At 47.5% G+C, this 25,973-nt stretch overlaps 1 protein-coding gene across 2 annotated transcripts in view; it reads left to right on the top strand.

Moving 5' to 3' along the window:
• cep112 (centrosomal protein 112) overlaps nt 1-25,973 on the top strand; it is a 192,122-nt gene that overhangs the window by 111,747 nt on the left and 54,402 nt on the right. For both annotated transcript variants that reach the window (XM_045720004.1, XM_045720003.1), the window contains one exon: nt 8,081-8,311. In XM_045720004.1, the coding sequence (XP_045575960.1) occupies nt 8,081-8,311 (231 nt within the window). The remainder of the gene's footprint in view (nt 1-8,080; nt 8,312-25,973) is intronic.

Here is a 25,973-nt window from a genome sequence, read left to right as displayed (position 1 = left end):
CTGGACAAGAACGCTGTGTCTTAGGGGGAGGGGGTGTGTGTCTGTCTCTCTCTCTGCCTTGTAATTTAACGATTGATCAGTCCCTATAGATGGTTTTGTCAGGCCAGCCCTGCCTTCCCTTCCTCCCAGACATCCTGTAGCCACTGGGCTCTGTCTGTTGTTGAGTTGACACATCAGGGTGTTGGTTAGAGTTATGTTTGGGATTTTTGCATGTTGATTAGATCACATCTTTTTGTGATTGAGGTAGGACTGCTCGTTGTTTCACTTTCACATGTCTCATGCGGACACAGAGAGATCAATGGCTGACGTTTGTTGTGTGTTGTTGTACCTAAGTCATTAGATTGCAGATTACATTCAGCTCCACATTTTGATTTCTTATAAGCATTGCTATTAGAAATGATTTTCTGTGAGTGGGTGGGAATTTGGAGTAGGGGTAGCTATTGTTTTTAAATCTCGTCCACTTGTCACATGCCACAAATGAGCTTGTTTCCAACTGCAGCTGTCCCTTATTTTCCCTGTCTCCCTCACTCTCTTTCCCCCTATTGATGTTCAGTCCAAGCTCAGACAGATGTGGTCTCCTCTCCAGATTGGCTCTTTCTTTCTCTCTCTTTTGTTCTCTCTATCCCCTATCCATTCATATATTTGAATGTTGGATTTCATCTATTTAATTTCAATTTTTTCAATTTCCCCACCTCTCAAATCTCTTCTTGCCACCTCAGGTGATTTAGTATAACCTCATACAACAAACGACTTAACATTCATACTAGTCAGAATGTGTGATTAAATACATGTTATGTCAGCATGGTATGAGGAAGCTGTCATGAAGAGTAGGACTGTTGGACTAAATTGACACCCTTCAGTTCAGCATGCAATTATGCACCTGCTGCAACAATACTAGGCAGTCCTTTTATTTCCAACTATATGTTGTTAGCCTATATGTTGTTAGCCTATATGTTGTTAGCCTATATGTTGTTAGCCTTTATGTTGTTAGCCTTTATGTTGTTAGCCTATATGTTGTTAGCCTATATGTTGTTAGCCTTTATGTTGTTAGCCTATATGTTGTTAGCCTATATGTTGTTAGCCTATATGTTGTTAGCCTTTATGTTGTTAGCCTTTATGTTGTTAGCCTATATGTTGTTAGCCTATATGTTGTTAGCCTTTATGTTGTTAGCCTATATGTTGTTAGCCTATATGTTGTTAGCCTATATGTTGTTAGCCTATATGTTGTTAGCCTATATGTTGTTAGCCTATATGTTGTTAGCCTATATGTTGTTAGCCTATATGTTGTTAGCCTATATGTTGTTAGCCTATATGTTGTTAGCCTATATGTTGTTAGCCTATATGTTGCTAGCCTATATGTTGCTAGCCTATATGTTGCTAGCCTATATGTTGTTAGCCTATATGTTGTTAGCCTATATGTTGTTAGCCTATATGTTGTTAGCCTATATGTTGCTAGCCTATATGTTGCTAGCCTATATGTTGTTAGCCTATATGTTATTTCCCACACATATTAAAGTTGTAGGGAAGAGGGATCAGCCAGAAGAGGGAATTCTACATTAAAGGCTGTTCAGGGATCAGGTCTAATAGCTGCCTGCCCTTGAAGTCATGTGGACCATCACGCCTGGCACTGTTTATGGCTGTCTCTCTCTATGTATGTATGTATGTATGTATGTGTATGTGTATGTGTGTGTGTGTGTGTGTGTGTGTGTCCTATTTGTCTGTGTTGTCTGTCTCTGTGTGTGAGGGTGTGTGACACAGCCATGGCATCTGGGTGTTGTGGTGATGCACCCTTTGATGTGTCTGTGAGATTTTCCACACAAAAAAGACTTCAGACGCTTTCTGCTCTAATTGCCATGTGACTGAAGCCATAACGAGAGAGAACCTCACTGCCCTGGGATGCCCGGGTGTCTGTGGAGAGAGAGAGGGGAAGGGACAGTAGAGGGTGTCTGTGGATAGAGAGGGGAAGGGACAGTAGAGGGTGTCTGTGGAGAGAGAGGGGAAGGGACAGTAGAGGGTGTCTGTGGAGAGAGAGGGGGGAAGGGACAGTAGAGGGTGTCTGTGGAGAGAGAGAGGGGAAGGGACAGTAGAGGGGGTCTGTGGAGAGAGAGGGGAAGGGACAGTAGAGGGTGTCTGTGGAGAGAGAGAGGGGAAGGGACAGTAGAGGGTGTCTGTGGAGAGAGAGAGGGGAAGGGACAGTAGAGGGTGTCTGTGGAGAGAGAGGGGAAGGGACAGTAGAGGGTGTCTGTGGAGAGAGAGGGGGGAAGGGACAGTAGAGGGTGTCTGTGGAGAGAGAGAGGGGAAGGGACAGTAGAGGGTGTCTGTGGATAGAGAGGGGAAGGGACAGTAGAGGGTATCTGTGGAGAGAGAGAGGGGAAGGGACAGTAGAGGGTGTCTGTGGAGAGAGAGGGGAAGGGACAGTAGAGGGGGTCTGTGGAGAGAGAGAGGGGAAGGGACAGTAGAGGGGGTCTGTGGAGAGAGAGAGGGGAAGGGACAGTAGAGGGGGTCTGTGGAGAGAGGGGAATGGACAGTAGAGGGTGTCTGTGGAGAGAGAGGGGAAGGGACAGTAGAGGGGGTCTGTGGAGAGAGAGAGGGGAAGGGACAGTAGAGGGGGTCTGTGGAGAGAGAGGGGAAGGGACAGTAGAGGGCGTCTGTGGAGAGAGAGGGGGAAGGGACAGTAGAGGGGGTCTGTGGAGAGAGAGAGGGGAAGGGACAGTAGAGGGTGTCTGTGGAGAGAGAGAGGGGAAGGGACAGTAGAGGGTGTCTGTGGAGAGAGAGGAAGGGACAGTAGAGGGGGTCTGTAGAGAGAGAGGGGAATGGACAGTAGAGGGTGTCTGTGGAGAGAGAGGGGAAGGGACAGTAGAGGGGGTCTGTGGAGAGAGAGAGGGGAAGGGACAGTAGAGGGGGTCTGTGGAGAGAGAGAGGGGAAGGGACAGTAGAGGGGGTCTGTGGGGAGAGAGAGGGGAAGGGACAGTAGAGGGGTCTGTGGAGAGAGGGGAATGGACAGTAGAGGGTGTCTGTGGAGAGAGAGGGGAAGGGACAGTAGAGGGGGTCTGTGGAGAGAGAGAGGGGAAGGGACAGTAGAGGGGGTCTGTGGATAGAGAGGGGAAGGGACAGTAGAGGGTGTCTGTGGAGAGAGAGAGGGGAAGGGACAGTAGAGGGGGTCTGTGGAGAGAGAGGGGAAGGGACAGTAGAGGGCGTCTGTGGAGAGAGAGGGGGAAGGGACAGTAGAGGGGGTCTGTGGAGAGAGAGAGGGGAAGGGACAGTAGAGGGTGTCTGTGGAGAGAGAGAGGGGAAGGGACAGTAGAGGGTGTCTGTGGAGAGAGAGGAAGGGACAGTAGAGGGGGGTCTGTAGAGAGAGAGGGGAATGGACAGTAGAGGGTGTCTGTGGAGAGAGAGGGGAAGGGACAGTAGAGGGGGTCTGTGGAGAGAGAGAGGGGAAGGGACAGTAGAGGGGGTCTGTGGAGAGAGAGAGGGGAAGGGACAGTAGAGGGGGTCTGTGGGGAGAGAGAGGGGAAGGGACAGTAGAGGGGGTCTGTGGAGAGAGGGGAATGGACAGTAGAGGGTGTCTGTGGAGAGAGAGGGGAAGGGACAGTAGAGGGGGTCTGTGGAGAGAGAGAGGGGAAGGGACAGTAGAGGGGGTCTGTGGATAGAGAGGGGAAGGGACAGTAGAGGGTGTCTGTGGAGAGAGAGAGGGGAAGGGACAGTAGGGGGGTCTGTGGAGAGAGAGAGGGGAAGGGACAGTAGAGGGTGTCTGTGGAGAGAGAGAGGGGAAGGGACAGTAGAGGGTGTCTGTGGAGAGAGAGAGGGGAAGGGACAGTAGAGGGGGTCTGTGGAGAGAGAGAGGGGAGGGGACAGTAGAGGGTGTCTGTGGAGAGAGAGGGGAAGGGACAGTAGAGGGGGTCTGTAGAGAGAGGGGAAGGGACAGTAGAGGGGGTCTGTGGAGAGAGAGGGGAAGGGACAGTAGAGGGGGTCTGTAGAGAGAGGGGAAGGGACAGTAGAGGGGGTCTGTGGAGAGAGAGGGGGGGAAGGGACAGGAGAGGGTGTCTGGAGAGAGAGGGGATGGGACAGTAGAGGGGGTCTCTGCCCCTATTCTCTCTCTCTGCCTCTCCCTCCTCACTCTCTCTCTCTCCCCCTTCTCTCTCTCGCTCTCTCTCTCTCCCCCTTCTCTCTCTCTTTGCTTGCCTCCCCCTTTTCTCTCTCTTCTCTCTGCCTCCCCCTTCTCTCTCTTTCTTCTCTCTGCCTCCCCCTTCTCTCTCTTTCTTCTCTCTGCCTCCCCCTTCTCTCTCTTTCTTCTCTCTCTCTCTCTCTTCTCTCTGCCTCCCCTTCTCTCTCTCTCTCTCTTCTCTCTGCCTCCCCTTCTCTCTTTCTCTTCTCTCTGCCTCCCCTTCTCTCTCTCTCTCTCTTCTCTCTGCCTCCCCTTCTCTCTCTCTCTTCTCTCTGCCTCCCCTTCTCTCTCTCTCTCTCTTCTCTCTGCCTCCCCTTCTCTCTTTCTCTTCTCTCTGCCTCCCCTTCTCTCTTTCTCTTCTCTCTGCCTCCCCTTCTCTTTCTCTTCTCTCTGCCTCCCCTTCTCTTTCTCTTCTCTCTGCCTCCCCTTCTCTCTTTCTCTTCTCTCTGCCTCCCCTTCTCTCTTTCTCTTCTCTCTGCCTCCCCTTCTCTCTCTCTTCTCTCTGCCTCCCCTTCTCTTTCTCTTCTCTCTGCCTCCCCTTCTCTCTCTTCTCTCTGCCTCCCCTTCTTTCTCTCTCTCTTCTCTCTGCCTCCCCTTCTTTCTCTCTCTCTTCTCTCAATCTCTTTCTATATCTATCTCACTGTCTCTATCTATATATCTCTCTCTATATACACTGCTCAAAAAAATAAAGGGAACACTAAAATAACACATCCTAGATCTGAATGAATGAAATAATCTTATTAATTACTTTTTTCTTTACATAGTTGAATGTGCTGACAACAAAATCACACAAAAATAATCAATGGAAATCCAATTTATCAACCCATGGAGGTCTGGATTTGGAGTCACATTCAAAATTAAAGTGTAAAACCACACTACAGGCTGATCCAACTTTGATGTAATGTCCTTAAAACAAGTCAAAATGAGGCTCAGTAGTGTGTGTGGACTCCACGTGCCTGTATGACCTCCCTACAACGCCTGGGCATGCTTCTGATGAGGTGGCGGATGGTCTCTTGAGGGATCTCCTCCCAGACCTGGACTAAAGCATCCGCCAACTCCTGGACAGTCTGTGGTGCAACGTGGCGTTGGTGGATGGAGCGAGACATGATGTCCCAGATGTGCTCAATTGGATTCAGGTCTGGGGAACAGGCGGGCCAGTCCATAGCATCAATGCCTTCCTCTTGCAGGAACTGCTGACACACTCCAGCCACATGAGGTCTAGCATTGTCTTGCATTAGGAGGAACCCAGGGCCAACCGCACCAGCATATGGTCTCACAAGGGGTCTGAGGATTTCATCTCGGTACCTAATGGCAGTCAGGCTACCTCTGGCGAGCACATGGAAGGCTGTGCGGCCCCCCAAAGAAATGCCACCCCACACCATGACTGACCCACCGCCAAACCGGTCATGCTGGAGGATGTTGCAGGCAGCAGAACATTTTCCACGGCGTCTCCAGACTGTCACGTCTGTCACATGTGCTCAGTGTGAACCTGCTTTCATCTGTGAAGAGCACAGGGCACCAGTGGCGAATTTGCCAATCTTGGTGTTCTCTGGCAAATGCCAAACGTCCTGCACGGTGTTGGGCTGTAAGCACAACCCCCACCTGTGGACGTCGGGCCCTCATACCACCTTCATGGAGTCTGTTTCTGACCGTTTGAGCAGACACATGCACATTTGTGGCCTGCTGGAGGTCATTTTGCAGGGCTCTGGCAGTGCTCCTCCTGCTCCTCCTTGCACAAAGGCGGAGGTAGCGGTCCTGCTGCTGGGTTGTTGCCCTCCTACGGCCTCCTCCACATCTCCTGATGTACTGGCCTGTCTCCTGGTAGCGCCTCCATGCTCTGGACACTACGCTGACAGACACAGCAAACCTTCTTGCCACAGCTCGCATTGATGTGCCATCCTGGATGAGCTGCATTACCTGAGCCACTTGTGTGGGTTGTAGACTCCGTCTCATGCTACCACTAGAGTGAAAGCACCGCCAGCATTCAAAAGTGACCAAAACATCAGCCAGGAAGCATAGGAACTGAGAAGTGGTCTGTGGTCCCCACCTGCAGAACCACTCCTTTATTGGGGGTGTCTTGCTAATCGCCTATAATTTCCACCTGTTGTCTATTCCATTTGCACAACAGCATGTGAAATTTATTGTCAATCAGTGTTGCTTCCTAAGTGGACAGTTTGATTTCACAGAAGTGTGATTGACTTGGAGTTACATTGTGTTGTTTAAGTGTTCCCTTTATTTTTTTGAGCAGTATATATATCTCACTGTCTCTATCTATATATCTCTCTATATCTATCTCTCTCTATATATATATATCTCACTGTCTCTATCTATATCTCTCTCTCTATAGATATATATATCAATCTCTCTATATCTATCTCTCTTCCTCTATATCTCTCTCTCTATCTATCTCACTGTCTCCATCTCTATCTATATCTCTCTCTGCCTTCCCATTCTCTCTTTCTTTCTCTGTCACCCCCTTCTCTCAATCTCTCCCTCCCTCCTCCCTCTCTCTCTTTGCCTCCCCCCTCTCTCAATCTCTCACATTCCTCCATAATATCTAGCTCTATTCACATACATACTACAGGTCAATAATTCCATGCCAGTCCAGAAGCTGCCTAACTGCCTGTTAGTTAATGTCTGTTTAAATGCGGTTGGCTTGGTCATTAGCATTCCTGTAATGTAATGTGGCTGTAATGCTGCTCTCTCTGGCAGCAATCTGAATCAAAGAGCTGTGCTGGGGCAAAGTCAAAGCTGTAGATCAGTTCAAAGGAAGAGGGGTCAGGAGAGGGGTCAGTCCATCTCTGCACTGCAGCCCCTACATAAGCCAGCACACACATCTGCAGGCGAACACACACACACACACACACACACACACACACACACACACACACACACACACACACACACACACACACACACACACACACGAAAGCATGCACACACAGGCTTGTACACACACACACACACACACACATCTGCAGGCGTGCACACTCGGTAGAACACACAATCCCCATTACACACGCACAAACCACAGATTGACTTCCAAATGGAGGTCCCTGTCAACTACAGCCCTAAACGTTTCCCTGAGGCCGGCTTGATTTACACACACACACACACACACACACACACACACACACACACACACACACACACACACACACACACACACACACACACACACACACTCCTGCTCTAGTTCTCTGACTAGTCTCTTCTCTGTACTTCCTGAAATGAGACATGGCAGCGGTGCCCATTTTCCTCCTGACTGAGTGACCTTTGATTTAGGCTAATTTCTCTCATTAAATCAGACCGCTGACCTTAGTGGAATGCCTCCTCTTTGATGTGGGCCCTGCCTAGCCTGTGTGACTCAGATCAGAGGGACGGGTGTGTGTGTTCCCTTCCTGCCGAGCTGGCTGAGCGGGCAGACACTCTGGCATTCCCTGTGCTTGTTGTTGCTCCTCTCCTCTCTATTCCCAGCCCAAACTGGGATTCCCCCGGCCTCGCTGTTCCATTCCACGTCATCCTGGAATACTCCCTCACTGTTTTAGTTCTGATCAGAGCTTTTAATGTTGAAAGAGTGGGCCAGATGAGACGGGTGTCACTGACTGACCCTGAGATTGGGTGTCATACCCACTTGTGTGTGTGTGTGTGTGTATGTATGTGTGTATATGTATGTGCTGCACACGAATTGTTAAAAGTTGTGGGCACTAAAAAGTAACTTTTTAAATACTCTGTACCACTGATCTGACAAACATTTGCTAGGAGACGAACAAGCCCAGTGTGGCACTTACAGTGTTGCAGTTGTTCTGCCAATACCACGGCAGGACATGACTTATTAGTGTCTCCAAACAGTAGTGTCTTAGTGTGCTACCTCTTTCCTGACGTGAGTGTACCTGTGTATCTCCCTGACCCCAGGTCATCTCTGACCTGGAGGAGCAGGTGTCCTCTCTGAGGGATGAGCTGCAGCAGGCCCACAGCCAGAGGAAGCAGCAGCTGCTGGAGCTGGGGGTGCTCAGGGAGGAGGAGAGGCAGCGCGCGGCCCAGGACCAGGAGGCCTCCCTGGGCAGGCTGAGAGCCGAGATGGACCACATCCGCCTGGAGCTGGAGACGAGCCACAAGGCCGAGAGACAACTGGCCCAGGATAAGGTGGGTGATGGGTCAGGGTTGGGACATGGCACTGCCAGGGGAGAAGGGAAGAGAGAGAGAGCCCAGGATAAGGTGGGTGATGGGTCAGGGTTGGGACATGGCACTGCCAGGGGAGAAGGGAAGAGAGAGAGAGCCCAGGATAAGGTGGGTGATGGGTCAGGGTTGGGACATGGCACTGCCAGGGGAGAAGAGAGAGAGAGCCCAGGATAAGGTGGGTGATGGGTCAGGGTTGGGACATGGCACTGCCAGGGGAGAAGGGAAGAGAGAGAGAGCCCAGGATAAGGTGGGTGATGGGTCAGGGGTTGGGACATGGCACTGCCAGGGGAGAAGGGAAGAGAGAGAGAGCCCAGGATAAGGTGGGTGATGGGTCAGGGTTGGGACATGGCACTGCCAGGGGAGAAGGGAAGAGAGAGAGAGCCCAGGATAAGGTGGGTGATGGGTCAGGGTTGGGACATGGCACTGCCAGGGGAGAAGGGAAGAGAGAGAGAGCCCAGGATAAGGTGGGTGATGGGTCAGGGTTGGGACATGGCACTGCCAGGGGAGAAGGGAAGAGAGAGAGAGCCCAGGATAAGGTGGGTGATGGGTCAGGGGTTGGGACATGGCACTGCCAGGGGAGAAGGGAAGAGAGAGAGAGCCCAGGATAAGGTGGGTGATGGGTCAGGGGTTGGGACATGGCACTGCCAGGGAAGAAGGGAAGAGAGAGCCCAGGATAAGGTGGGTGATGGGTCAGGGTTGGGACATGGCACTGCCAGGGGAGAAGGGAAGAGAGAGAGAGCCCAGGATAAGGTGGGTGATGGGTCAGGGTTGGGACATGGCACTGCCAGGGGAGAAGGGAAGAGAGAGAGAGCCCAGGATAAGGTGGGTGATGGGTCAGGGTTGGGACATGGCACTGCCAGGGGAGAAGGGAAGAGAGAGCCCAGGATAAGGTGGGTGGTGGGATGGGTTAGGCTAGGGACATAGCACCGCCACAAGTCAAGGACATCCTCCCTCTTCTCCTCCATTTCCACCCTCTGTCCTCTTTTCATAGTCTTCCACCCCTCCATGGCACACCCAGTAGAGAAGACCAGGGTACAGAGGAGGGTGGTATACAAATGGAGAATCAGTTATGCTCCAGTATACCAGATGTGTCCTGTTATTGGTATGTAGGACATAATAGAGTGCTTATCAGATGGAAGCTTTTAACACTAGGTCTGCCGGGTGTCCATGGACACCCCCCCTTTAAGCTAATGTCATTCTGACTGCAACATTCTAACAGTGGAATTCATATATTTCATATATGCTATAGCAAAAATAATAATGTGGTTGTGTTTATGATGGCCTTGGCTAACATTACAATGAGTTGTATTTGATTTCAAATAACACAATGGCATTTTCATTAGTTTATGTTACTGTAGGCTATATGTAAAAACAAAGAAACGCCAAAATTCAAGTGTTCAATCAATTTTATTTGTGGAGTACCTTTGTTACCACAATGAAAGAGAAAGCATATGCTTTGTAACAGGGAAACAGCTTATTTTTATAACAACAATAAAAAGGTATATTTACCCCAACCACCAAGAAGCACGGTCAAAAGACACAGTCAAATGATATTTTTGTAACTTTCACTTGCTTGACACAACATTTGTTTGGTTACAGTATGAAATAGTCTGCTGTTTTCTCTTGATTGTGTCTTGCTAAATAGTCTGCTTCAGCACAGTTGTCACGGCTGTGCAGGTGCCTTATTTTGCGCAGAGGGAGGGAGCTCCCGCCTCACTGTGTTCATGGTGCCGGCCAGACTTGTTTCTTTGTAAGCAACTTGTTGACCAATGACGGTGGAGTGAAGAAATAGTCCACGGAGACGCTGCTCTTGCCAACCTCAGGTTCCACAGGCCTCAAACACCACATTCTCTGACACCTGCTCCTTCGTGGATATTTTCCCAGAGATTGAAAGCGGTTCAGCATGTACAATTACGCATGCTCTCGCTGAATAGTCTGCTTTTGGTATTTTTGGTATTTTATTAGGATCCTCATTAGCTGTTGCAAAAGCAGCAGCCTCTGTTCCTGGGGTCCAAACGAAACATGACATAATACATAATATTAATAGACAAGAACAGCTCAAGGACAGAACTACATACATTTAAACAAAGGCACACGTAGCCAACATATCAACACATACACACAAACTATCTAGGTCAAATAGGGGGAGGTGTTGTGACGTGAGGTGTTGCTTTATCTGTTTGAGATGGAACGGAGATCCATGCAATAATGGCTCTATATTATACTGTACGCGTTCCTGAATTTGTTCTGGATTTTGGGACTGTGAAAAGACCCCTGGTAGCATGTCTGGTGGGGTAAGTCTGTGTGGCAGAGCTGTGTGTAAGTTGACAATGCAAACAATTTGTGATTTTCAAACTTTTTTATAGAAAGAAGTGATGCAGTCAGTCTTAGCCAAGAGAGACTGGCATGCATAGTATTTATATCAACCCTCTGATTACAATGAAGAGCAAGACGTGCTGCTATGTTCTGGGCCAGCTGCAGCTTAACTTGGTCTTTCCTTGCAGCACTGGACCACACGAACAGACAATAATCAAGATAAGACAAAACTAGAGCCTGCAGGACTTGCTCTTTGGAGTGTGGTGTTAAAAAGCAAAGCGTCTCTGATAGAGGGTACATACCATTTTAAGATTAGCTCCATAATTAGAATGGATCAATACAATAGAATTGCCTGCCCTGTTCTTCATTCACAATTGGTGATTACACAATTATGCTTCTTTCGCTTTCCCTCACTCATCAACTCACCCATTCTCCCCATCATACTTTACTTAATGTATTTCATCTGTTATATGTGTTTAAATTAGTTTCGGTATAGTTTAGGTTAGGTTTTAAGGCAATTGTCGGGGGGATTATCAGCTGGGCACGGCAGTTTCAACTGTCGGAAGGACCGGAGCAGGCCCTACTGTTGGGAGAAGGACCGGAGCAGGCCCTACTGTTGGGAGAAGGAGTGGAGCAGGCCCCACTGTTGGGAGAAGGAGCGGAGCAGGCCCTACTGTTGGGAGAAGGAGTGGAGCAGGCCCCACTGTTGGGAGAAGGAGTGGAGCTGGCCCCACTGTTGGGAGAAGGAGCGGAGTTGGCCCCACTGTTGGGAAAAGGAGCGGAGCTGGCCCCACTGTTGGGAGAAGGAGCGGAGCAGGCCCCACTGTTGGGAGAAGGAGCGGAGCAGGCCCCACTGTTGGGAGAAGGAGCGGAGCTGGCCCCACTGTTGGGAGAAGGAGCGGAGCTGGCTCCACTGTCGGGAGAAGGCGCGGAGCTGGCCCCACTGTCGGGAGAAGGAGCGGAGCTGGCCCCACTGTCGGGAGAAGGAGCGGAGCTGGCCCCACTGTCGGGAGAAGGAGCGGAGCTGGCCCCACTGTCGGGAGAAGGAGCGGAGCTGGCCCCACTGTCGGGAGAAGGAGCGGAGCTGGCCCCACTGTCGGGAGAAGGAGCGGAGCTGGCCCCACTGTCGGGAGAAGGAGCGGAGCTGGCCCTACAGTTGGGAGAAGGAGCGGAGCAGACCCTACTGTCGGGAGAAGGAGGGGCAAAAAAAGAACATGACCTCCTAAAACTGGTTATAACTTCAATTCTGTTTGTGATATTAAGATTCTAACAATTGCCATATAGACTTATTTAGGAAAAGTCAAGGACGGACAGGGGCTTGAGTTAAAAAATAGCAGAGCAATACAAATAAATAAATAATGAGCAGTCAAAATGACTGCTTTAGCAGTTCTAGTGTTAAAAGCTGTAACAGATGAATCTTCATTTTAAAGCTGTAACAGATGAATCTTCATTTTAAAGTTGTAACAGATGAATCTTCCTTTTTAAAGCTGTAACAGGTGAATCTTCATTTTAAAAGCTGTAACAGATGAATCTTCATTTTAAAGCTGTAACAGATGAATCTTCATTTTAAAAGCTGTAACAGATGAATGGTTATTCCACAGTCGCTCTGACACTGCTCTAGTTTGACTCTCTGACTCTGACTCGCTCTTTCATTTTTCATGAGTGGTTACGGTATGAACTAGGCTTTTGCAGGGGGAGTCAAAGTGTGTGTGTGTGTGTGTGTGTGTGTGTGTGTGTGTGTGTGTGTGTGTGTGTGTGTGTGTGTGTGTGTGTGTGTGGGGTGAGAGAAGCAGAGCGGAGGGCCTGGGTTTGGCAGTGCTACAGATTATGGTTTGGCTACAGTGTGTCGCCGATGTCTGAGTTTGACACTCCTTATCTCACCCCTCAGTGACTGACTGACATCATCTAACAGACTGACATCATCTGACTGACTGAGTAACTGACATCATCTGACTGACTTCATCTGACTGATATCATCTAACTGACTGAGTAACTGACTTCATCTGACTGACATCATCTAACTGACTGAGTAACTGACATCATCTGACTGACTAACTTACTTCATCTGACTGACATCATCTAACTGACTAGCTGACATCATCTAACTGACTAGCTGACATCATCTAACTGACTAGCTGACATCATCTGACTGACTAACTGACATCATCTGACATCATCTGACTGACATCATCTGACTGACGTCATCTGACTGACATCATTTGACTGACATCATCTGACTGACTGACATCATCTGACTGACTGACTGACTGACATCATCTGACTGACTGACTGACATCATCTGACTGACTGACTGACTGACATCATCTGACTGACTGACATCATCTGACTGACTGACATCATCTGACTGACTGACATCATCTGACTGACTGACTGACTGACATCAACTGACTGACTGACTGACTGACTGACTGACATCATCTGACTGACATTATTTGACTGACTGACATCAACTGACTGACGTGACTGACATCACCCTCCCAGCCCCTGTTCATTATGTCTAGTAGTCCCTCCCAGCCCCTGTTCATTATGTCTAATAGTCCCTCCCAGCCCCTGTTCATTATGTCTAATAGTCCCTCCCAGCCCCTGTTCATTATGTCTAGTATTCCCTCCCAGCCCCTGTTCATTATGTCTAGTAGTCCCTCCCAGCCCCTGTTCATTATGTCTAGTAGTCCCTCCCAGGCCCTGTTCATTATGTCTAGTAGTCCCTCCCAGCCCCTGTTCATTATGTCTAGTAGTCCCTCCCAGCCCCTGTTCATTATGTCTAGTAGTCCCTCCCAGCCCCTGTTCATTATGTCTAGTAGTCCCTCCCAGCCCCTGTTCATTATGTCTAGTAGTCCCTCCCAGCCCCTGTTCATTATGTCTAGTAGTCCCTCCCAGCCCCTGTTCATTATGTCTAGTAGTCCCTCCCAGCCCCTGTTCATTATGTCTAATAGTCCCTCCTAGCCCCTGTTCATTATGTCTAATAGTCCCTCCCAGCCCCTGTTCATTATGTCTAATAGTCCCTCCCAGCCCCTGTTCATTATGTCTAATAGTCCCTCCCAGCCCCTGTTCATTATGTCTAATAGTCCCTCCCAGCCCCTGTTCATTATGTCTAGTAGTCCCTCCCAGCCCCTGTTCATTATGTCTAGTAGTCCCTACCAGCCCCTGTTCATTATGTCTAATAGTCCCTCCCAGCCCCTGTTCATTATGTCTAGTAGTCCCTCCCAGCCCCTGTTCATTATGTCTAGTAGTCCCTCCCAGCCCCTGTTCATTATGTCTAGTAGTCCCTCCCAGCCCCTGTTCATTATGTCTAGTAGTCCCTCCCAGCCCCTGTTCATTATGTCTAATAGTCCCTCCCAGCCCCTGTTCATTATGTCTAATAGTCCCTCCCAGCCCCTGTTCATTATGTCTAGTAGTCCCTCCCAGCCCCTGTTCATTATGTCTAGTAGTCCCTCCCAGCCCCTGTTCATTATGTCTAGTAGTCCCTCCCAGCCCCTGTTCATTATGTCCAGTAGTCCCTCCCAGCCCCTGTTCATTATGTCCAGTAGTCCCTCCCAGCCCCTGTTCATTATGTCTAATAGTCCCTCCCAGCCCCTGTTCATTATGTCTAGTAGTCCCTCCCAGCCCCTGTTCATTATGTCTAGTAGTCCCTCCCAGCCCCTGTTCATTATGTCCAGTAGTCCCTCCCAGCCCCTGTTCATTATGTCTAGTAGTCCCTCCCAGCCCCTGTTCATTATGTCTAGTAGTCCCTCCCAGCCCCTGTTCATTATGTCTAGTAGTCCCTCCCAGCCCCTGTTCATTATGTCTAGTAGTCCCTCCCAGCCCCTGTTCATTATGTCTAGTAGTCCCTCCCAGCCCCTGTTCATTATGTCTAGTAGTCCCTCCCAGCCCCTGTTCATTATGTCTAATAGTCCCTCCCAGCCCCTGTTCATTATGTCTAATAGTCCCTCCCAGCCCCTGTTCATTATGTCTAATAGTCCCTCCCAGCCCCTGTTCATTATGTCTAATAGTCCCTCTCAGCCCCTGTTCATTATGTCTAGTAGTCCCTCTCAGCCCCTGTTCATTATGTCTAGTAGTCCCTCCCAGCCCCTGTTCATTATGTCTAGTAGTCCCTCCCAGCCCCTGTTCATTATGTCTAGTAGTCCCTCCCAGCCCCTGTTCATTATGTCTAGTAGTCCCTCCCAGCCCCTGTTCATTATGTCTAGTAGTCCCTCCCAGCCCCTGTTCATTATGTCTAGTAGTCCCTCCCAGCCCCTGTTCATTATGTCTAGTAGTCCCTCCCAGCCCCTGTTCATTATGTCTAATAGTCCCTCTCGGCCCCTGTTCATTATGTCTAGTAGTCCCTCCCAGCCCCTGTTCATTATGTCTAGTAGTCCCTCCCAGCCCCTGTTCATTATGTCTAGTAGTCCCTCCCAGCCCCTGTTCATTATGTCTAGTAGTCCCTCCCAGCCCCTGTTCATTATGTCTAGTAGTCCCTCCCAGCCCCTGTTCATTATGTCTAATAGTCCCTCCCAGCCCCTGTTCATTATGTCTAATAGTCCCTCCCAGCCCCTGTTCATTATGTCTAGTAGTCCCTCCCAGCCCCTGTTCATTATGTCTAGTAGTCCCTCCCAGCCCCTGTTCATTATGTCTAATAGCCCCTCCATTGCACTTAATACAGCCCAGGGCTGGGAAATCACCCATAATCCTGTGCAGGTTGAGCAGGAAGCCTGGGGAAGGTGGTGTTGATCAGAGCCTAATCTTGACCAGGCCCATCAAAGAGCCTCTCTTTCATTAGGCCCCAGCCCAGCTGCACCGCATTAGGCCTGGAATGCAGGGACCGCCAGGGCACCCAGCGCCATTTTGGATCCACATAGAATAGTTTGTATGGGAGAGAATGACAGTTGTTGAGAGAGTGCATGACTTTATAGTATATGAAGTATGAAGGAACGCCTCTTTTCCTGTCTGTTTCTCTTCCCCTCGCATTAAACCAATCACACCAGACACGTAAAAGTTGTTTACCAGCCGTAACTCATTTTGACGTTTTTTTCTTCCCTCCTATTTTCCATCTGAGACGTCAGGATGATATTATGATGACCTGCAGATGTCAGAGGGTCTGATGTCCAACAAATTGTGAGCAGAGTTGAACTAGGTTCATCCACCATCTGCAATGTGATAGATATGTGGCATACTTTTCTTTAAAGAGAACTGATGAGTTTCAGCCCAAAATCCAGTTGGTCCTTTTTAGCTGGAAATGCACACAGAGGGTCAGAAGAAAGCGCAAACGAAAGTTACATAGGAAACTTTTTTCCCCTTTTTATCACCAAAAGTTTGATATAGGAATGATGGGTGAGAAAAATGACAAGTTCCAGTGCTGTTTCATGGCAGTTATTTCATGTGGGATTGAAGTTGGCCAGTTTCAGATCCATATTGACTGGGCAGGCGGTTTTCTGAGCTGAAATGTCTTATTCTTTTGATGCCGAGGCAGAAAAACGCTGTCCTTTGCAATCTGCCCCAGCCCGGTCGGTGTTGAAGCTTGAAGCCTGGGCCGGGTGGACTGTTTGAAGGCATCTCCTAGATCCCAGGGTAAAGGCAGGAGAAATCCATTAAATCCATGAATGGATTCTCATCAAAGAAGCATGTGTTTGAGAGAGAGAAAGCTGGGGAATGAAATAATGAGAAACAGTATTTTAGAGGAGATAAGATCACGTATTAAGATTGTTTTAACTCCCCAGAAAGAATGGGAAAGAGAGACATGGGGAGATATTGGAGAACGAGAGAGTAGTTGGGGGTATTTCACTGTTTGGCTGCTATTGAGGTTTATCTGCCACTGTGTGTGTCCATAAAGCCTCCCCCCCCCACACACACACACACACACACACACACACACACACACACACACACGTGCAGCCCCACAGAGTGGCCTGTGAAGCTTCTGTGTGCCTGATAACGCTGCCTCTGCTCTGGGCTGCTCAGAGGAGGTCTTCTGCCTCTCACTTAACCTTATCTGGTTCTCTTATTTACCTCCCTCTATCCCTCCCTCTCTTAACCTCTTCCTCTCTCTTCAAGCCTTCAAGTCATGGCAAAGCAAAGAGTATCAGGGCTTCCTAGAAAGAGCTTGCCTTACCAGAGTTAGGGGCTATGACGATTTTTAGAAAAGGCGAAAGGTGTTTCCGAGAACACACACACATACACAGACAGAGACCCTCTCACGACGGACGCACACACCAACACACCTCTCTCTCTCTCTCTCTCTCTCTCTCTCTCTCTCTCTCTCTCTCTCTGTGTGTCTCTCTCACACACACACACACACACACATGTACTGGCTGTCTTATCCACTCTGTTGTTTCCTCACTACATTTTACATTTACATTTTAGTCATTTAGCAGACGCTCTTATCCAGAGCGACTTACAGTAGTGAATACATACATTTCATTTTAATTTCATGCATTTTTTAAATCTTTTTTTATTTTATTTAAAATTAAAAAAAAATTGTACTGGCCCCCCGTGGGAATCGAACCCACAGCCCTGGCGTTGCAAACACCATGCTCTACCAACTGAGCCCCAGGGAAGGCACTAACTAGGCTGCTGTATTGAGACAGGTAAAGACGTACAGGGTCCTCAGTGGACAAGTTTCACATTGTAGTGTTATGTGTCTCAGTTAAAGCTTCCAATGCATGTTGAATACAAAGGCATCCTGCAAACTGCTACTTGCAAAGTCTCACTTTATTTGTCAAGCAAGGTTTTGGCCTGGACCCCACAAAGTCAACTCTGGACCTTGAAGCCAGTTCCACTGCATTTTTTCATTGTTCCCCTCTAATCAGGGACTGATTTAGACCTGGGACACCAGGTGTGTGAATTTAATTATCAGGTAGAACAGAAAACCAGCAGGCGCCGGACCTCGTAGGGTAAGAGTTCTGTACCCATGGTCTAGACTAGGGTTGCACAATTTGGGGAATATTCAGAGGTGGAAACTTTCAGTGGGAATTAACGGGAATATATGGGAATTAACGGAAATATATGAAAATTAATATTAATACCATTTAATTAAATGTAGATGTTTTTTGCAGAAACATAAATCTTTTACCTTATCATAAGTAGACACAATTGCAAATTATTAAATCCTTCCATAATATATATTTTTAAACTATTTAGTTACGAATTGAACTTTAATTAAATGAGTTGACTCTTCACATGGGATGATTTCACTGAACAACAAAAGGAAGGGAATATTGAATGATCCCCAATGATCCATTGCATCTCCCAAAAACGTTTTCAACATACATCTGTAAAATGATAGTCTAGAAACTAAAGCTTTGGTTGTCTTCCTCTCAGGCTTCCATGTCTTCTCCCTGGACCTCCTCAATGTCCACCTCTTGAACATCAGACTCTGAGGCCTCATCTTCACTGTCACTTTCCAACCTTGTTGAGGATGGCTCGTTGTCAGGCTCAAAAAGCCTCAAATTTGCCCGGATGGCCACCAATTTTTCAACCCTTCTATTGGTGTGTGTGTTCCCAAACAAGGACCAGTGCACTCTGAGGCGGCTGATGTTAGTGGGATTTAGAGGATGATGGATGCAACAGGGGAAAAAGCCTCAGATCCAAGTCCCTTCCACCAGGTGGCTGATGAGATATGTTGGCACGACTGCCATATTGCATCTCTATCCCAAAGCCCTTGCCTGGAAGTGTACTTCGCCAGACTCCCAAGAACCTTGCCCTCATTCAGGATAAGGTGGTGAGACACAGTAGTGATAACACCATAGGCCTTATTGATCTCTGCACCAGACAGGATGCTCTTGCCAGCATACTTGGTGTCCAACATGTACGCTGCGGCGTGTATGGGCTTCACGCAGAAGTCTTCACGCTTTTTGATGTATTTCAGAACTGCAGTTTCCTCTGCTTGGAGTAACAGTGAAGTGGGCAGGGCAGTACGGATGTCTTCTCTTACATCTGCAAGCAGAGTCTGAACATCCGACAGGATGGCATTGTCTCCCTCAATCCGTGCAATGGCTACTGCTATAGGTTTCAGGAGTTTCAGGCTGCTTACGACTCTCTCCCAAAATACATCATCCAGGAAGATCCTCTTGATGGGGCTGTCCATATCGGCAGATTGCGATATGGCCATTTCTTGGAGAGACTCCTTCCCCCCCAGGAGACTGTCAAACATGATGACAACACCACCCCAATGAGTGTTGCTGGGCAGCTTCAATGTGGTGCTCTTATTCTTCTCACTTTGCTTGGGGAGGTAGATTGCTGCTATAACTTGATGACCCTTCACATACCTAACCATTTCCTTGGCTCTCTTGTAGAGTGTATCCATTGTTTTCAGTTCCATGATGTCCTTGAGGGGCAGATTCAATGCATGAGCAGCACAGCCAATGGGTGTGATGTGAGGGTAGGACTCCTCCACTTTAGACCAAGCAGCCTTCATGTTCGCAGCATTGTCTGTCATCAGTGCAAATACCTTCTGTGGTCCAAGGTCATTGATAACTGCCTTCAGATCATTTGCAATGTAGAAACCGGTGTGTCTGTTGTCCCTTGTCTGTGCTTTTGTAGAATACTGGTTGAGGGGTGGAGATGATATAGTTAATTATTCCTTGCCCACGAACATTCAACCACCCATCAGAGATGATTGCAATACAGTTTGTTTTCTCTACGATTTGCTTGTCCTTCACTTGAACTCTGCATCCAGCAAATGAGTAGATAATGCATGTCTGGTTGGAGGGGTGTATGCTGGGCGAAGAACATTCAGAAATCTCTTCCAATACACATTGCCTGTACGCATCAGAGGTGAACCAGTTGCATACACAGCTCGAGCAAGACATTCATCAGCATTTCTCTGATTACGTTCCTCCATTGAGTTAAAAAAAAACGTCTTATTCCAAGAGGACCATGAGCTGTTGCTATCAATAAGGTGTCTGATTCATCATTTTCACCTCGAATAGAAGTAGAGGGACTTTTGTCAGAGGTTGCTTGTTGTGAGCGCTGAGGAAACTTTATGCACTTGGCCAGATGATTCTGCATCTTTGTTACATTCTTCACATATGATTTGGCACAGTATTTGCAAATGTACACAGCTTTGTCTTCTACATTAGCTGCAGTGAAATGTCTCCACACATCAGATAGTGCCCGTGGCATTTTCCTGTAAATATTTTTTTTCAATGAGTTAAGAAAACCCAAATACAATTCCATGTACAGATAAATAGTTAAGCAGTTAGATTAAACAACTCCTTTGTAAGATAAATGGTTTAACCTGTTGAGGACAGACGTTCCACTAGCGGAACCCCGTTCCGCCTGCGGAACCCCTAGCCAACAGCCAATGGCATCGCATGGCGCGAAATACAAAACCAACTAAAATACCACAATTCAATTTTCTCAAACAATCAACTATTTTACACCATTTTAAAGATAAGACTCTCGTTAATCTAACCACATTGTCCGATTTCAAAAAGGCTTTACAGCGAAAGCAAAACATTAGATTATGTTAGGAGAGTACATAGACACAAATAATCACACAGCCATTTTCCAAGCAAGCATATATGTCACATAAACCCAAACCACAGCTAAATGCAGCACTAACCTTTGATGATCTTCATCAGATGACACTCCTAGGACATTATGTTATACAATACATGCATGTTTTGTTCAATCAAGTTCATATTTATATAAAAAAAACTGCTTTTTACATTAGCATGTGATGTTCAGAACTAGCATACCCACCGAAAACTTCCGGTGAATTTACTAAATTACTCATGATAAACGTTGACAAAATACATAACAATTATTTGAAGAATTATAGATACAGAACTCTTTTATGCAATCGCTATGTCCGATTTTAAAATAGCTTTTCGGCGAAAGCACATTTTGCAATATTCTGAGTACATAGCTCGGCCATCACAGGCTAGCTAATTTGACACCCACCAAGTTTGGGGCTCACTAAACTCAGAATTACTATTAGAAAAATTGGATTACCTTTGCTGTTCTTCGTCAGAATGCACTCCCAGGACTTCTACTTCAACAACAAATGTTGTTTTGGTTCCAAATAATCCATAGTTATATCCAAATACCTCCGTTTTGTTCGTGCGTTCAGGTCACTATCCGAAGGGTAACGCGCGAGCGCATTTCGTGACAAAAATGTCAAAATATTCCATTACCATACTTAGAAGCATGTCAAACGCTGTTTAAAATCAATTTTTCTGCAATTTTTCTTGTAAAATAGCGATAATATTCCAACCGGGCAACATTGTATTCATTCAAAGGCTGAAAGAAAAAAAATGAAGAAGTCTCGTGAATGCGCATCTCAGTCTCACTGTCCCCAGGCTGACCACTTACAAACTCTGCTTTGCCCAGAGACGTTCTGGGCAGGAGTAGTAACCAGATTAAATTGGGTACGTTTTTTTATCCGGACGTGAAAATACTGCCCCCTATCCCAAAGAAGTTAAAATGAAACATGTCTGGAAACAGGTGAATTAACACTCCTCAGTTAGCAGGCTCAAGCCAGCTAAAACCCACATGGTAGCAAAAACTAACTAGCAGAAATTATTAAGTCAGAAATGATTTAAACACACTGCTGTAGGTTACATAATTTTTTATTAACTAGTAAATAGTATGTCAAAAAAATATATTCACCCCACCCAGTATTGTAATCAAAACTTACCAGAAAGCATGTAGTCCTTGGCTCAGACAGTGTAGTAGTGTGGGCTCAATAGCATCTCATTAGTGTGCAAAATCTTGAGAATTGGCTGTACATGTGACGGAAGAGTACACTGTACATGCAGAGGGTTGGAATTCAATTGAATGGGGGATAGTTTAATCAAAATATGCCACAAGACCTAGAATTGTCCCACAAAAAAGATTCACTGATATAAGTTAACTTTTTTGATGAATTTAAGCAAAATTCCCCAGCTTAACTTCCCTTTGCAACCCTAGTCTAGACCTTTGTTATGTGTGGCATTTTCCACACAGAAGGGGTTAACAATACAGAAGTTAATTTTGTGCATCAGTGTTTTACACCAACGTGTTTTACTCTGAGCTATAAGGCATAGTAAACTGCTCTCTGTTGTCTCCCTCCATGTCCCTCCCTAATGACTACACACGCACTCTCACACACACACAACCACACTGTGTCTCTCACACACACACCGTTGTCACACACACACTCGCACCCATACACTCATACACCCACACAAACACACACATACACACTCACACTGTGTGTCACACACACACCCAAACACTTGCCCCACCTGTCAACACTAGAAATCTAACCGGCACACCCCATAACAAAAGTTTCTAGAGCTCAGGTCTGATATGAGGTGAATGCTGTTAGGCTTCTTCTTGAGTAAGTATTGACTCAGAGAGAGAGAGATTCTTTGAACTGCAGGAGTGGATTAGTCCTCTCTGATCTGTGTTTGGTTTGGGGCTGATACGGTGGAGGTGAATGGATGGTTAGTTTGATATGTTCAGACAGAGTAGTATATACTCTGGTACGGTGGTGTTTTAGTGGAGGTGAATGGATGGTTAGTTTGATATGTTCAGACAGAGTAGTATATACTCTGGTACGGTGGTGTTCTAGTGGAGGTGAATGGATGGTTAGTTTGATATGTTCAGACAGAGTAGTATATACTCTGGTACGGTGGTGTTTTAGTGGTAATGAATGGATGGTTAGTTTGATATGTTCAGACAGAGTAGTATATACTCTGGTACGGTGGTGTTCTAGTGGTAATGAATGGATGGTTAGTTTGATATGTTCAGACAGAGTAGTATATACTCTGGTACGGTGGTGTTCTAGTGGAGGTGAATGGATGGTTAGTTTGATATGTTCAGACAGAGTAGTATATACTCTGGTACGGTGGTGTTCTAGTGGAGGTGAATGGATGGTTAGTTTGATATGTTCAGACAGAGTAGTATATACTCTGGCTAGCCTGTTCCCAGATCTGTTTGTGCCGTCTTGCCAGGGACCATAGGAGGTGGGAAAGACAGCACAAACATATCTGGTACCAGGCTTTACTCTGACCAAGCAAAACTCTGGACCTATAGGCTATTTCCGTACTAGGTTTGGTGGTGAGGAAAAAGGACTGGCCCTAAGTATTCTCTGTAAGGTAGGCTACTCTAGCGTATACTGGAGTTGACCTCATTCCCTTCTACAGCTGATAGTTCCCTTCATGTTCAATTCTCTATCTCTTGATCATGGAATATTGCTAGTGGTGGATTTTTAGTGGTTACCCATGGTTACTCAGGCCTTGAGCAGGGAACAGATGACTGTTATGTAGCTGATGCAGAGGGCTGTGGGTGTGCGTGCGTACCTGAGTGGCGTGCACATTTGTATGCATGCTTGTGTGTATCTGTATGCATGCTTGTGTGTGTGTCCTTTCCTCACACTCCTCCAATTCCACCCTTTTCTTCTGCTCCAGTCTCCTCCACTGCTCTCTCCTTCATCGAGACCAGCCGTGGTAAAACCCAGACAGAGAGGGAGAGATAATCAGTCTTCATATGTGTCAGTCTGTGTGTTGGTTAACCCTGTGTATCTAGCTGGCGTAGCTCTCTGTAATCTCATCTGGCTCACGGTAATGACACCTGGCCTCCACGGTCCCCGCCGAGGTCTGTGGTACACAAACACCATGGTTCATTTAGGTTTCCTCGGCTATGACAGCGGGAAGGAAGGAGAGATGGAAGAAAGGAGGAGAAGATGGAGTTGCCAGTGTTAGAAGATGGAGTTTTTCTCCCTCTCTCTCATGTGTAGTCCTAGATGTAGAGGAACAGTAGACTGTCTGACTGGTAATGTGGTTACACACAGTTATGGATGTTAAGACAATGTCTTTTCCCATCAAGGTTAATGCAGAGTCGTTGTGGCATATTGGCCATGACTAGAGATCACTGTTTGTTCCTGGTCAGTCACATTGCTGATGGACAACTAAAAAGCAACGTGAATGCACTGTCAGATGTGACATTATGTGATATTTATTTATTATTTCATGTTTTTTTCCCCCCAAAATATCTAAAAACCTGTTTTTACTTTGTCATTATGGCGTATTGTGTGTAGATTGATGAGGGAAAAAACTATTGAATCCATTTTAGAATAAGGCTGTAACGTAACAAAATGTTTAAAAAAGTCAAGGGGTCTGAATACTTTCCAAATGCACTGTACCCACTGGGGTATGTAATCAGCACAGTGTTAGAGGGTTTTAGCTGGTGTATCACTCAGTCTTACAGGGTTGGAAGTAGCTAGTGTGTGAGTCCTGTTCTTCTGTCAGCCAGAAGATGGTGGTGCTGTTGTTCCACCTCAACCAACAGCCTCTCTCCACTGTCTGGTTCTCTGCCATTTGGAGATGCACCAAATCCCATTATTCCTGGTCATGGATTATATAGAAAAACAGAGGATGGAATGATCAAAGAAGATGTCCTGCAATCACCTCAGAGTAACAGAGAGGGATGAGGATCACCTCAGAGTAACAGAGAGGGATGAGGATCACCTCAGAGTAACAGAGAGGGATGAGGATCACCTCAGAGTAACAGAGAGGGATGGAAGATCACCTCGGAGTAACAGAGAGGGATGAGGATCACCTCAGAGTAGCAGACAGGGATGGAAGATCACCTCAGAGTAACAGAGAGGGATGGAAGATCACCTCGGAGTAACAGAGAGGGATGAGGATCACCTCAGAGTAGCAGACAGGGATGGAAGATCACCTCGGAGTAACAGAGACGGATGAGGATCACCTCAGAGTAACAGAGAGGGATGAGGATCACCTCAGAGTAGCAGAGAGGGATGAGGATCACCTCAGAGTAGCAGACAGGGATGGAAGATCACCTCGGAGTAACAGAGAGGGATGAGGATCACCTCAGAGTAGCAGACAGGGATGGAAGATCACCTCAGAGTAACAGAGAGGGATGAGGATCACCTCAGAGTAACAGAGAGGGATGAGGATCACCTCAGAGTAGCAGACAGGGATGGAAGATCACCTCGGAGTAACAGAGAGGGATGAAGATCACCTCAGAGTAACAGAGAGGGATGAGGATCACCTCAGAGTAACAGAGAGGGATGAGGATCACCTCAGAGTAACAGACAGGGATGAGGATCACCTCAGAGTAACAGAGAGGGATGAGGATCACCTCAGAGTAACAGAGAGGGATGAGGATCACCTCAGAGTAACAGAGAGGGATGAGGATCAGTAACAGACAGGGATGGAGGCGTGTCAGCAGAACATCTGATTTAGAAGGGGGGGGGGGTGAAGATAAAAGTTAGAGCTGTTGTGTTGTTTATGGATGAGGGGGGATATAACATGTTGTGTGTGTGCTACGGGTGATTGTGTTCGTGCATACATACAGTATACGTGTGTGTGCATCTCGTGGGGCCCCGGTCTTTGCCGTGGGCCTTGGAAGCAGCAGCAGAGATAATGACTCAGACAGATGAAAGAGACAGACCAAAGACTTTTGCCAGTCCCCCAAAAACATATTGCAGCTCTCTGTCTCAGACATGGCAGGAAGTTGTTGATGTCGTTGGAGAGGAGCCGCATGGTCTCTCAATCGCATTAATCAAGGCAGACAGCTCCTGTCCTGTAGAGAATGTTGTAGATTACTGTCAGTATGCTTTTGAACACAACTCTGGAGGGACATTTAGAGAGGTGGAAGAAGATGAGATGGAGAAAGAACAGAAAAGAGACATGTGAAGAGGAGGAGAGAGAGGATCATCTTCTCCTCAGCCCTGCATATGGCTAAAACAAGGTTTCTCCAGCTAGACCTTTCTCCTCCTCGCTTCCTCCTCCTCTGCTCTCCTGTCCCATTGATCCTCTTTTAGCTCATCTGTCTCTTGTACCGCAGCCCTCTGCTCAGGCAAGCTTCCCTGGGGTCATCTAATGGAACAACCTGGAGGTGGTCCGACCCCCGGGGTCATCTAATGGAACAACCCGGAGGTGGTCCGACCCCCGGGGTCATCTAATGGAACAACCTGGAGGTGGTCCGACCCCCGGGGTCATCTAATGGAACAACCCGGAGGTGGTCCGACCCCCGGGGTCATCTAATGGAACAACCTGGAGGTGGTCCGACCCCCGGGGTCATCTAATGGAACAACCTGGAGATGGTCCGACCCCGGGGTCATCTAATGGAACAACCTGGAGGTGGTCCGACCCCGGGGTCATCTAATGGAACAACCTTGGAGGTGGTCCGACCCCGGGGTCATCTAATGGAACAACCTGGAGGTGGTCCGACCCCGGGGTCATCTAATGGAACAACCTGGAGGTGGTCCGACCCCCGGGGTCATCTAATGGAACAACCTGGAGGTGGTCCGACCCCCGGGGTCATCTAATGGAACAACCTGGAGGTGGTCCGACCCCCG

This window comes from Salmo salar, chromosome ssa06 (genome assembly GCF_905237065.1).
Source record: "Salmo salar chromosome ssa06, Ssal_v3.1, whole genome shotgun sequence".
Lineage (NCBI taxonomy): Eukaryota > Metazoa > Chordata > Actinopteri > Salmoniformes > Salmonidae > Salmo > Salmo salar.
This window is presented reverse-complemented; position numbering and strand designations above follow the sequence as displayed.